This window comes from Antennarius striatus, chromosome 8, assembly GCF_040054535.1.
Source record: "Antennarius striatus isolate MH-2024 chromosome 8, ASM4005453v1, whole genome shotgun sequence".
In the NCBI taxonomy this organism is placed as follows: domain Eukaryota; kingdom Metazoa; phylum Chordata; class Actinopteri; order Lophiiformes; family Antennariidae; genus Antennarius; species Antennarius striatus.
In genome coordinates this window covers 2,584,985-2,598,210 of record NC_090783.1, presented here as the reverse complement: position 1 = coordinate 2,598,210, position 13,226 = coordinate 2,584,985, and the positions used below count along the sequence as shown (strand labels likewise).

Below are 13,226 nucleotides of genomic sequence, written 5' to 3'. Positions count from 1 at the left end.
GGTTCCGCTGCATCCACTGGGTGTGGCTCACAGGGAGACGGCTTCTGCGCTCTGTCAGGACAGAGGGGACGAACATGAGAACTAATCTGGTATCAATACTATCAATCAGGGGTTTTTCGGTGTTAAATGGGGTAACGTTTTGATGTTTGTCCAGCATCGTGCGTAAACATGCTGTGACGTCACAGCGGAGGATGAGTCAAAGCCTGTTTAAAGATCAGCCATGCACAGCAAACATTGAGTAAAAAAAACAAATTTAAATATTTGCTCTTATGCAATTTTATTTGTTCTTTTCCTAGAGCATATTTTGATTTATTTCAGTCCACACATTAAATCACCCATATTGGAAAGGAATCTGCATATTCTGGTCATAACCACATCATATTCTTATACTTACGTTTTCTATTCTGGGTGTCCTGGGTGGATATTTAAATGCAGCACACAGACAAAACAGATCTATAATTCATCTTTTAAAAGAAGTTCAGGACATAGGCTGCAGTAGAGCTGGATTACACCAAAAAAAAAACTGCAAATTCACGCCGGATCCCCACAGTTAGGGAGACCAGGACGTGAGGTGTCAGGGTCGCTGACAGCTCTGTTAACACCCTGACTGGCTGTGAGTCTGATATCCAACACACAGCCATAGGGTGGTGGTGAAAAGGGGGGTATGTTCACACTAAATACTCCAGTAGCTGAAAATCTGTTATCTCTCATCACTTGGCTGGTGGTGTTTAAGCAGGCAGACAAGGGGGGTGGGTGTGAGGGGGGTAGATTGCCTGTCTTAGTGAGGTCAAAGGCAGGTGGTTAATACGTGGAGCAAACCTACGTCTGGCATGAGGCCTACTACGAAATCATGACTCACGTATGTGACTCACGTTTATGTACCTGCATACGTACCCATTCACACACCTGAATGTGTCAAATAATAAAACAAACGCTTGCCTTTCAACTGATAGTTGTGGATGTCATTTATGTCTTGATGACACTGTTGGGAATCCTCCTGCAGAGCTCGTCCCTATAAATTGTCCTGAGAATAAATGGGTTGGTCTGGGCGCTGTTTTAACTCAATAAGGGCACCAGACAAAGACTCATAAACTTACACTTGGAATTCTCACTGGTTCTATGTGTTCCTAATAAGGATATTTGGGAGCCGGCTCACCAGAGAAGACAGGAAGCAGGCTCTCACAGCGCCTCACCTCTGCAAACGCATGCAGGAAGTGACCACACAGACCTACAAACACACACACACACACACACAGTGTCATCAAGTATGATGGGGGGGATGCAACGATAGGAGTAAAGGAGACACTCAGGGAATTTGCTTTTCAGACGGGTATAATCCAGCTCTAGATAGACACTGAATGCATCACACACACACACACACACACACACACACACACACACACACACACACACACACACCGAGTAATGAGAGGGCAGGACATCATCCCTTTAAGGGTTCCTTTGGATGACGTCCATATAAGGAGATATTGGCCACAAGTCACATGGGCAGAAGAATGCGCCCCACTGGTCATGTGACCAGTCTGAGGAAATGAATGAATCTCCCTTTTAAAGGCTGTAGATGTGTGTGAGAAGCCTGCTTTAGGTTTGTCACTCGACTAATGCATCATCATCAGCACCAAACAGATTTTTAAAAAGGGAGAAAACAGAAACATTTGGGGAAAAAAAAAACTTTATACCAACTCCTGCTCAACATGCATTTTTAAATTCTCTTCCTTTCAAATTCATACCTTCTCACGTTGGCACGCATGACTCATGCATTCTTTACAACACGCATGCACACTCCCCGCAGTGGTCATATCCACCGGCTTGGCTCTGAGCTCTGATGAAGACCGTAAATGGAAGAAGCTACCATGCAGCTTCTGTCCACTTTTCACTCATCCCTCTATCTCTGGATTTCTCTCCCTTTAATGCACAGGCACTCTCTTTCTTTATTCCCTCTTCAAATCAATCATTCCCTATTCACATTCCAAGGTTTTGGCCCATTATAGGACTGCGATATAAGGTTTATATGTGCCTATATTGCCAGTGTGTCCCTGTAGCATTCCATTTGAATAGAATCAGCTGGTTTGTGTGTGTGTGTGTGTGTTCACTACCCCATGAAGCCTCCCAGGTAATCTATTGTCTGTTAAACATTCTTAGAACAAATGTGGCCAAGCTTGCACCATAGAACATGAACAAAGGCCAGAATAGGGGGCCCAGCAGCAGAGAAGCCCTTTGGGGGTTTTTAACAATGCATCTTACAATAGATTTGCACACAGGACCACACATTAGAAATGCAATATATGTGTGTTAAGTATAACTAAGTAATAACTCATTAAAACATGCTGTATTCATTTTTGTTCCATGCAATCTTTGGATTTATTAGATCATTATATAAGGCCATGTGTCACACACATTTACAGCCTCTTTATATTTCAGTTTTTACAGTGTATCTTACATCTGATCAAAATGACCATATAGAAACAGGGTGAAATTTAAATGGGACAGAAAATTTACACTTATATACACATTTACACGTTCTGTTACACCAGTCATTAAAAAGAAAGTCGGCACAAACTAAGTCCTGATTCCAGATTTGAGTCATCTTCATCTCTGATGTCAAGCCGTCCAGCTCCTCCCCAGGTCGACCAGCTCCATGCCTTCGCAGTAGGAGCGTGGTCGTGACATCCTCACCTGGTGTCAAAAAGGGAAACAACAGAGCAAAGAATTTATTAGAAGATAGGGAAGTAGGGCGTGTTCCTCCGCTAAAGCCTGAGGATCGCTTTTAATTAAATGTGAACACTCACCGGGGGAGTCCTGTGGGAGGCCAGCTGCTGCAGGAGTGGGAAGGGAGTCCAGTGAATGGGTTCCACAGGCCAGCTGCAGACAGACAGGTCGCTGGCCTTACCCGAGTCCAGCACGCCGTCCCCCATGCTCACCTCACTCCCCCTCCACCCGTACTGAGAGCTGCAGGGGGCAGAAGGTCCAAGGGGCATTAACAAATCCACACATACTTACAAGCATGCATTTATAGATTGTTAAAACAGATATGGACAAAAAATAACCAAAAGTAAAGGTTAGGAATGTACTCCATTAATTGATCTTGAATTATATTATATATTTACAATTTATTTAAATATTCACTTTATTTAAAATTGTTTTTACGCATTTCTTCCACACATGATGTTTAATGTCACTAAATGGTCTTGATTGTGCTCTTAAATTTAAAAATCAATCATTACTAAATCAGTAATAATAGAGTGATAATAATAATATATATTAACTCAGCTACACAGGTCTTTTTTTTTTAAAACACTTTTCAGATATCAATACATCTCAGTTCCTGCAGGATGAACACAGTGAAGCAATTAGACGCAACAGAGTCAAATATTTTCCATAGATGTTCTCGGAGTATTTATAGAAGCGTCAGGAGAATGAACATCTCTCGGCCAGAAACATGAGGTCAGAATAAAACCAGTGTTCTCAGTGTCTTTGAAATGTAATATCAGCGCTGGATGTGTACATAAGCAACTTTGTTTGCTGACAGGTTTCCCAGCAACTTCAGTGCTTCTCAAGGTTGATTCCAAATTGCTCTGTTGCCCACAGACGGCAGGTTTGAGCCAAGTCTGCAGAACTTTTAGAAGTTCTGATGTAGACCTACAGATGGATGATTCATCTTCCTCTGACGTTTTCTCCTCTGATTTATTTAGTGGCCCGAGAAGCAAATCATTCTTCCTCCTCCGGATGAATTGCTGAGCCACAAACGCCACAAGTACAAAGTTAGATACCTGGCTCCACAGAGCAGAACCCTGAACGATCAGGGTCTCATCCTGGTGGATCCGAGAAGACTAAATTCAGCTTTTGTTGCATTTTGGGTCAGAACTGGACCTCAGGCATGGACTTTATGCAAATGTAGGCCTTAGCAAAAAAAAAAAAAAGTAAATCTGTGAAGGTTTGCAGAGCGTTTCACCAACATCTGACTTGCACTCTAATGTGGGAGGCTGAATCTTTAAAAGCAGTTTTTTGTGTTAATGTGGAAAGAAACTCCAAAACTGTTGCGCTGATCGATTGAAATCGTTCGGATTCATCCGTTTTTTTTCAAACAGCTGATGCATAGCATGTTTAGCCAATAAATCTAACACACAAGGGGACAGTGATTTTGCGTCTGTCTATAATTGATGCTTCTTGAACGGGAGTCGATTTAACGCTGCGGATATTGCATCCATATTATAATATGCGTTTCGGATGCACGCATTCACCTGTGCAGGTAGATCGTATTGATGCGGGCTCCATGACTGGGGCAAGTGGAGGGCAGCGACAGCGTGTCGTCATGGTAACAGCAGGGGCGGTCAAGCGTCCGCAGGTGCAGTAACTCGTCGGAGCGTGTGAAGGCGGGGTTGTCGAGCGAATCTGCCGACCCCGCCCACGAACGCAACCAGAAACGTCCCGACAGCTCGTCGAAATGGTTGAACCTGCGATAGCTTCGCGCACACACATGCATGCACGTACACATACACACACACACACACACACACACACACACACACACACACAACACACACGGGATGAGCAACGTTTGTTGTATTTGTTTCATTTCATCCGAGTATGCTGCAAAAAAAAAATTGAGGAATATAAAGAAGCTTTTGTTACAATATATCTAACTCTACTTTAATAAAACATTCCAGCAAAGACCAGATTAACGTGGTGCAACACAGTTCAGTTCACAGTTTCTTATTTATTTATTGCACTGAATGGTTATTTGCACATCCAGTGTGTGAGTCCACATCACAGCTTTTACCTCAGTGGGTGAAGATCTACTTGACTATGCGCCACCCAGTGGTCACGACTGTAATTGCAGCCATGATCTCACTGAACACTGAGTGGGTGCCTACCTGCTCCGAGTCTGATCCACTTTGGCCTGGATCAGAACGGCACGATAGCGTCGCACCGCCACAAACGCCAGAACGCCGATCAGAGTCACCATGATGAGTAAGATGGCGAGGCAACTTCCCACCAGGCGCGCGTGAGTCATCCTGGTGTCACACCTCTGACCCATGAACCAGAAGTCTTGTCCTACAAGGCAGCTAGCACACACACACAGACCAACAGGTTGATGCATGACACCTAAAAAACTACTTAATGACAGAAAACGGGTTCCTTTGTGGGTTCTTACCGGCAAACTGGGAACTGACCCGGGTGGTGTGTGCAGATCCCGTGGTGGTGGCAGTGGTCAAAGTGGCAGATGGAGGAGCAGCTGTAGTTTGATGCTCCAGGTCGGGACACACACCTGTAGCCAGGTTGACACTGCAGCAACCAGTCACACACTTCACCCTGCAGGCCTGGAAGGATGAGATGTTCAAGGACAAAACTAGACCAGAGCAGCAGGATGACTACAGTGATAGATTTAATAGTGATGAGGGCACATGAATCAGATTACAGTCTACCAGAGTTGTGTTCACTCCAGTCTGCCTTTAACTGGGTCAATTTAGTTATTAAGTTAAGACTGGAATTCCCCTTCTAACAACAAACCGCTGAGCACACATAGCGTGCTGCATTTATTTCTGTAAATTCTCAAACCTACCTCCGAGCGTGATGTTGGTGATTACGGACGATTTCAAGCTCCTCCCCTCCCGCAGAGCTTGAGCCAATCCCGTTCTTTCCAGCAGTGAGGCGGGTCCGCTGGAGCCGATCCACCGCAGGGCACCGCTGGTTTGAAACCGAACCAGCGTCTGCACGGCGTGGCCACTGGAAGAACAGCAGGGCAGTGAATGATGGGATGGCTGAGTTACAGGAATGTCAGGACGGATTTGATCACAAATTAATTTATAAAAACATAGTAAATTACCAAACTAGTTTATGATTTAATGTCAAATAACAGCTCTACGGCTCCTCGATATCTCTTTCTGTAGACCCTCACCTGCTCCAGACTCCCAGCAGCCTGTCGAACCCCGGCGCTCTCTGGAGGTTTGGTTCCAGCTGAAATATATAAGAAAATGACAACAGCAGTTACTAAATCAATTGTAATAACATGTTCATTACCATGTTTGTGTCTGCGTGTCTTCATATAAGCCCTCACCCAAGCAGCAGCATCTTCCTCCAGGCCTGAAGCTGAAGCAGATGTGGAGTCTTCAACGACGATCTGCAGCAACAGATCGATGGACTCCACTGGACAGAACGAGAAAAGGACTCAGTTACAACAAAACTCATGAACAAAAAGGCTTTAACAGCAAAACGCAAAAGAAGGAAAGAGAAAGTCAGATGATGATGTAACAATTGTTTTTATTTAGAACATTAATTTTTTATTCTTTTTTTAATAATCTTATTTTTATTTTACTTGGGTTATATTTGCAAATCAAACAATGACTTGGGTTACACTTTGTGTCAATTACTGATTTTTATGTACATGCTTTGGCTTTTTGTTCCGTTTTGACTGATTTGATTCTTATTTTTTGTTTTTATTTTAATTTAATTTACTTGGTATGAATCAATGAGCGTTGTATCAGTTTGTCTTGCTTGTTTCTGATTACAAAATATATATTTAAAAAAAAGATTTATTAGAAGGGGTGTTTGTTCTAAAAGACATTTTTGTGCAATTGATGAAAATAGGTTAAAAAAAGCTCTTTTTGTTAAATATCAAAGTAAAATAAGCCTTCATTTGCCCGTTTATCTGCATCCTCTCCAAAACCTAACTGTTTCTTCCCCGTCATATGTGCTTCTGGGTAATCCAGACTAACAAGGAAAACAATAACACCTCCTCGCAGGTGGAGGCAACTTCACACAAACACACCTCTGATGGCCGCAGGCTCATCTGGCACCACGTAGACCTTGGGCGGCATTGGAGTAGCTGTGGCGCTCCAGGCCGGTGCAGGAGGCGTGACTGCTGTTGGGTTCTCCTGAACGGGATGGGGTCTTGTCCGGCTTGTGGGTCCAGCAGTAGGAGTTGATGTGGTTGGGTTGCTGTGATTCAAAATCTCCTGGTCTTTCTCCACTCCTTCCAGACCGGTGTCTCTTTGTGTGTCTGGATGATCTAACGTTGCAAGAGTTGTGTGTGACGTTGTAGACTTGATGGTTGGCGTCTGTGTGGGAGTGAGCGTGGTGGTGTGGTCGATGAGTGGTGCGTGGATGGCAGGTTCGGAGGTCACGGGGGGCGACGGCGATGACGATCGGGTGCGGTGTGTGGTACCCATGTGTGTCTGGAGTGTGTGAGAAGATGTAGATACGTTTACGGATGTGCTGGATGACAAATGCGGAGTGGGAGTCAGTGGATTTGAGTGTGAGTGGTCATATAAGAGTGTCAAAGTCGGATGTCGTGTGTGAGGTTCAGTGTCAGCAGTGAGTCCTGTAGGTGAAGCCGAGTTCTGGACCATGTCGCCCAACATCCGTGACGTTGGTGTAGAAGAACCCGTCACAGTCCGATCAGAGACGCCTTGGCTGCCAGGCAACGACGGGATGGCGTTGGTAGTCGTCTCGTCTGACGTGGATGTGAGAGGGGAAGGTACCGCGCTCTGGGGAAATTTGGTTTGAGTTATTGGGGAAGACGAGAGAGACTGAAGCCTCTCTGTGTTCAGAGGTTCATCATCGGACACCATCGCAAAGGTGTGACCGATACCATCTGACGCGGCGGACGTCCGTGAGTCAGTCTGGTGAATGTTTGGCGTGGCAGTGTCAGCGTCAGACGCTGTGATGTAGGTGGAGGATGGATGGATCTCGTTGGGTTCCTGTGAAAGTGATGACGGAGTGGGTTCGGTGTCGGTGCGTGGGGTACTCAAGTCGCTCTGTTGGGGTTCGGTCGGCGACTTTAAAAGGTCGGAAGTGACAGCAGAGGTCGTGTTGGCGTCCAGTTGGTCTGTGCCTCTCTGGTTTCTCCAGGAGTGGGGTAACGTGTCTCCAGGTGACCCACTGACGGCCCCAACGGGTGGGCTAGCCATGGTGAGACTCTCCAGTGTCGTCCAGGGAGGCAGTTCTGGTTTAGAAGGGGTGAAGTTTGGGACACTGGAGCGGGACACGGTTGGGTAAGCTCGCGTTGTTGCAGATATTTCAGGGGTCTGAGCGTTGGTATATTCATGCATTTCTGTGCCGCTGGCTGTTGTGTGTTTTGAGCCCATCTGGGTTTGTGGGATCTCAGTGTGTGTGTTTGTTTCTGTGTTTGCTGAGTGCGATGTGTCAAACTGTGTGTGCGCGGTGGACGTTAGCTGAAAATAAGGGTGTGTTCTCTCTCTAGCAGACACAGGACCGTCGGCGAGGTGAGCAGCTCCAGATGTTTCCGTTTGATTGTTCGGCCCTTCCTCAGGAAAAGAGATAGTTTCCCTATCGGCATTCCCAGCCGTGGAGAGTCCCTGACGGGGTGACGTGGGGTGCAGCAGCCCCTGGTCCTGAGAGGAGGGACTAGACATAAACCGGGTCCCAGAAGTCCACTCCTCCGGACCTCGGCTGCCGCTTTTCGTCCTTCTCACCACGTCCTGACCAATGGATGCGGTTCTTGAGAAGCTGGTTCCTGTCTGAGACGAACGTAAAAGGTCTCGGCCCGGATGTGTCGTGGACTCCCAATCTGACGGGGTACTCTCATTTTCCTGGACTGGAAGACGAGGAACAAACAGAAACAGAAAGAGACGGGGTGAGAAAGGACAGAATGGAAATCGCCACACAAATATCTCGGTCTCTCAGTCTAGATAAGGAATTGGATTTCTCAACAGGTTTCCACGGCTACACTATGATATTCTTCTGCCACTGTTAACAAAAAGCACTTTACATGCCTTCACTGACACAAAAAATTATAATAATCAGATCAAACTTGTGATCGGGGAGTGAACACAAACATACTAACTCAATAAGCAGGATAATTGAGTGAGGGTCTGTCAGCATAACAGGACAGATGAACTGCATTACAGGAGCGAACTGATTTCCAGTTTCAAGTCATTTTACACTAATGATGCAAAAAGGCCAAAATAATCACTTAAAAAAGTTCAATTGGAAATTCTCCCTAGTGTCCACCTTTATTATTAGACTTTTAATCATCTGATGGGTTTCGCGTGAGGCAATGAAGCTGCCACAAACTGTACAAACTGTCCATTTTGGCTTATAAATAAATTTTAAACACAGTAAGTAGTTGTATCTTTTTATTTTGAATTTTATACCGATTTATTTTGTGTCGTTTCCGTGGATAAAAACACTCCCTACTCTGGCATCCTGATGTTATTGGGTCATTACCTTCAGATTAGTCTCGTTCCACCACAAACTACATTGTTTGACTTCATGTAACAGCAGTAGACGATGATAAAAAGGAAAGAGTTTTAGCTCCCATTTAAAGGCTGTTTATTATTAGTGATAATAAAAGGAGGCCAGGACCGGACAGATTTCCTTACCTGTTGTGAAAATAAAAAGCAACAAACATGCGTGGAGCTGCATTTCCAATCCTGAGACATTTCAGACCCTATGAATCCAAAATCCATGCAGGTTTTTTCATCTTCACGGTATCAACGCGTTAAGATGAAGATGAGCAAAACACGAAAAACGCACAATGATCTCCAGTTCTACTGCTAATAGTCCCGGGGAAAAAAACAACAACTGAGAGGCGTCAGAAACTTTCATTCTCCATCATTTCCTCTACGGAAACTGCGGTGCTGTCAAGGCTTTAACGCCACACAGTCCCGCAAATGAGATCCACGTGTGTCAAGACAGCGTGTCCGGTGTGGACGGGGAGGTGGTGGGGGAGAGGATCACACCGTCTCCAGGCGGTTTCGTTTGGAAAAAAATAAAAATAAATTGGCATTCCCAAAGATGAGAGGAAGGAATCCAGCGGTCACAGCGGGAGCTGGTTTTTACAGAGTGCGTAAACGCCGCACAGGAAACCTTGACAACAGGGAGCAAGAACCATAAAGAATTAACATGTCCATAAAAATGTGAAACACTTGTGGTTTTCTTTAAAACGCGTTTATTATCTGTATTATATTATAAATGTCATATTTTTTACGAATACAATTCCTTCAAATTTATGAAACTAAGAATGTTAGAAGACGGATGGGGATTGCCATTTCCAATTTATATTTACAAGCAATTTTTTTTTACCTTAAATTTTAATTTAATTTACATTTAAAGTGATGTTTGTGGTTTTGTAGGTCAAATTTTAATCCACGTTTGCAGTAAAATAAGAAAGCCTTATTTAATTATGCCATGCCTCACCTAGCTAAACAAGCTAGCTGTGCTCCACAATGGGCATTAGCTATTAGTCTAGTAGTTGTTAGCTTAGTAGCATCTAGCAACATGTAGGCCTTATCGGCCTTTTGGCTAAGATTGGCAGTGTGAGAAATACTGGATGATTTAGGTCATATTTATACCAAAGGTTTATCAAATGTAAAAGTGTAATTATAATAATAATAATAATATCTCCCGACCTACCTACGAATGTCTTTATATACGAAATTTTCTACTTACGAAACGCCTCAACATGAAAATATTGCCTCTAGTGACGAAAGAAATTTCCAGTAACGAAAGGCAAAAATACAGTATGGGCTGCTACTCGCAGCTCCCAAAGGTTCCTGAACGCAACATTCTTATAGCTGCTCTGCCATTGGATCTTACCTAGTATCCTGGCATCCCATTGGCTAAGAGGGACCTCTGTGTGTAGCTGGATAGGTGTTTATGTCGTCATTCAAAAGGAAAAAATGAAGAAAGTCAAAGTATTGGCTATGAGTCCATATTTTGATCATTAATATGTTGCTGTAATTTTATGCACTCCATTATCAAAAGCATAAAAATTGCTCCGGAGAGGCTTTATTTTATTCATTGGTATAAGATGACACAAAAATGTACCTTTAATGACAGTTTTGAACACAGATGCAGGAAATAAACCGCACCGAACCAATTTAATGACAAAGCCAAATCTCTTTCCCGGCGTGTCCCCCTCCAGCAAAGTTTTAAACCTGATCAAAAAGCACTACGACCTCAGAAACTGGCTGAGAAGTCACTTTATGTGATAAATATGTAGGAATACCAAACTGCAACTGAATTCAACTGAGACACCCATACAAATCTGCACATTTATAAGTGAAGCATGTGGAATATATGAATTAAACGCTACACCTCTAATTAATACCAGCCCAAAAACGGATACAACTTGAACCATGTGACGCTATTTGATTGGTTGCATTTAAAGACATTAGTCATTTCTGTCATGCCTCATCTTATTGGAGAGGGTAGGTACGCGTTGCATCTGCTTCCAGTCAGGTGCCAATCGCAGGTCATTGTGTATATGATCTCGATGCCCCCCCTTTGGATTGAACAGGTGATTCTATTGGTCCCCTGTTGCAGTCTTCTCGTGCAGGACCCCAGGAACTCATCTCTAGGCCAGTGGTCATTCCACACTTCAATCCTCAAAGCAAAGTATGTGTCAACCTTCAAAAATACAAGCAAAGTTTTAACCAATAATCTACACTGTGCTTCTGGTGAAATGTGTGCTTTTCTGACCGGCACTCACTTTTGAGCAGGTTAAGACTATAAATTTACCTCGCCAAGATTAACACGATCGTTCCAATGTGGGCTGTTATCCCTTCTTATGGTGCGAGTCCTGTAGTTGAAGGATCCATACCACATCCTAACATACCTGTGAATTGGAAGTAGGAAAGCCACTGATATCAATTTATTGCATTTATTTGTGTTAAATGTCCCTTCCTTCTGAATCTTGAATTGTGTTCTACGCACCCCCTCGTTCTACGGATACCACGGCCGTTCAGACCCCAGGCTCGGACGATGGTGACCGACAGAGTTGCCCGCCATGTTCGTGTGGGACAGCAGTTAGTATTCACATTTGGTAGGCCACAAGGCAGTGGTGTGGATGGAGGAATGATGCCGAAGCTCGCTATATACTCCTCTATGGCAGTCTTCAATCCGCTTCTCTTGCTTCGGTCTGACACCAGCTCGTATAATGGTCTTACGGAGAACCGAACAACATCGGGAACATCCCTGAGAGTACTCAGCCAATTCTGAAAGTCCTGGGCATTGTTACCAGTGAGGGAAAGCCCTCCTGACCAGGATCTGCCTCCTATCACCCTTGTTTGTTGTTGGTGGAGACCAAACCTGAAAGAAGTGGCAATATCCCGGTTCTGTAACACAGCTGTACAACCCCTCAGCGCACTGTCCTGTACAGGCTTCCCCAAGGCTCTATTGAGGCCGGCTGTTAAGCAGCGGTGTGCCTAGAGAGCAGAACAGGATGGTGATGTTAGTACTTGTGTTCACCAGCTTCACAAGGCACATGTGCTGCACACACCTGGATTGGGGTGAGGTTGTTCAGTGAGGACAAACACGTACGCGTCGCTGTCACTCGCCTCAGTCGCCCCCCGAGAAAAAACTAAGAGTACATTGAATGAAATGTTGTGGAGGGGAAGAATATATGGTAATACAAGTGTGTGAAGGTGTGAGTCTCAACCTGGCGGATATAGTGAGTGCCATAGATCTCTATGAGCCGTCTGTACTGGTTCCTGGTGGAGAAGGTGTAGGAACTGGGCAAGGCCGCCAGACTCCGTCTGAAGGCACTGGTGAGGGGAGCCGAGTCTGACACACGGTACCTGGACAAAAAGACAACACAGTCTGGGACCTGCAGATACGAACTGACATGAGGGGCCGTCAGGGACATAATTCAGAATATACCACACACACTTACAACAGTGTGTGTGTGAGCATCTTAGTAGTGTGTGTGAGAGCATTTCAGCAGAACATTGCAGCAGAACTGCTCTCACACACACTACAGAAATGTTCTTACACACATGTGTGAGAGTATTTCAGTTGGATATGTGAATGTGTTTTATTTCATATGTGTGTGTGAGAAGTATATCTTGAATTATGTCCCTGATGGCCCCTTCATAAACTGATATGAACTATGACGCTTTTTGTCTTGGGGGGGGGGGGGGGGGGGCTCACATCCTACCGGTAGTGAATGCAGGTCAACCAGTGTGTGCTGAAAGTGTAGCGGTCCTCTCTGCTCCTTGCTGCAGCAAAGGAGTATTGAGAGGAACGGGTTGCCCCCAAATCCAGGCGAGCATACCTTCTAAGATCAAGGCCAACCTGATAAAAAAAAATGTTTATGACTGTATGTAAATATAAAAGATATTATTGCGATTAATTAATACAAATTTCACACCACTTGATTTTCTTGTATGCCCCTAAGTTATATAAATATATATGTATATGTATGTATGTATGTATGTATATACAGTATATAGTAGTCTATGTTA

General features: G+C 44.4%; 1 protein-coding gene across 2 annotated transcripts; it reads right to left on the bottom strand.

The window, feature by feature from the left end:
* Positions 1 to 2,356: 2,356 nt before the first annotated feature.
* On the bottom strand, positions 2,357 to 9,737 carry si:ch211-14k19.8 (mucin-2). 2 transcript variants are annotated; one of them, XM_068321345.1, is made up of 10 exons: positions 9,363 to 9,731; positions 6,788 to 8,575; positions 6,077 to 6,165; positions 5,918 to 5,976; positions 5,582 to 5,745; positions 5,174 to 5,339; positions 4,893 to 5,084; positions 4,260 to 4,481; positions 2,808 to 2,967; positions 2,357 to 2,694 (listed from the first exon to the last, which is right to left on the bottom strand). In XM_068321345.1, the coding sequence occupies exons 1-10, from the start codon at positions 9,403 to 9,405 to the stop codon at positions 2,620 to 2,622; spliced, it is 2,958 nt and encodes a 985-aa protein (XP_068177446.1). In that variant the 5' UTR covers positions 9,406 to 9,731; the 3' UTR covers positions 2,357 to 2,619. The 2 variants fall into 2 exon arrangements, with proteins under 2 accessions (XP_068177446.1, XP_068177447.1); XM_068321346.1 differs by lacking the exons at positions 2,357 to 2,694; positions 2,808 to 2,967 and adding an exon at positions 2,976 to 3,918 and having other exon boundaries at positions 9,363 to 9,737.
* Between the last annotated feature and the right edge of the window lie 3,489 nt (positions 9,738 to 13,226).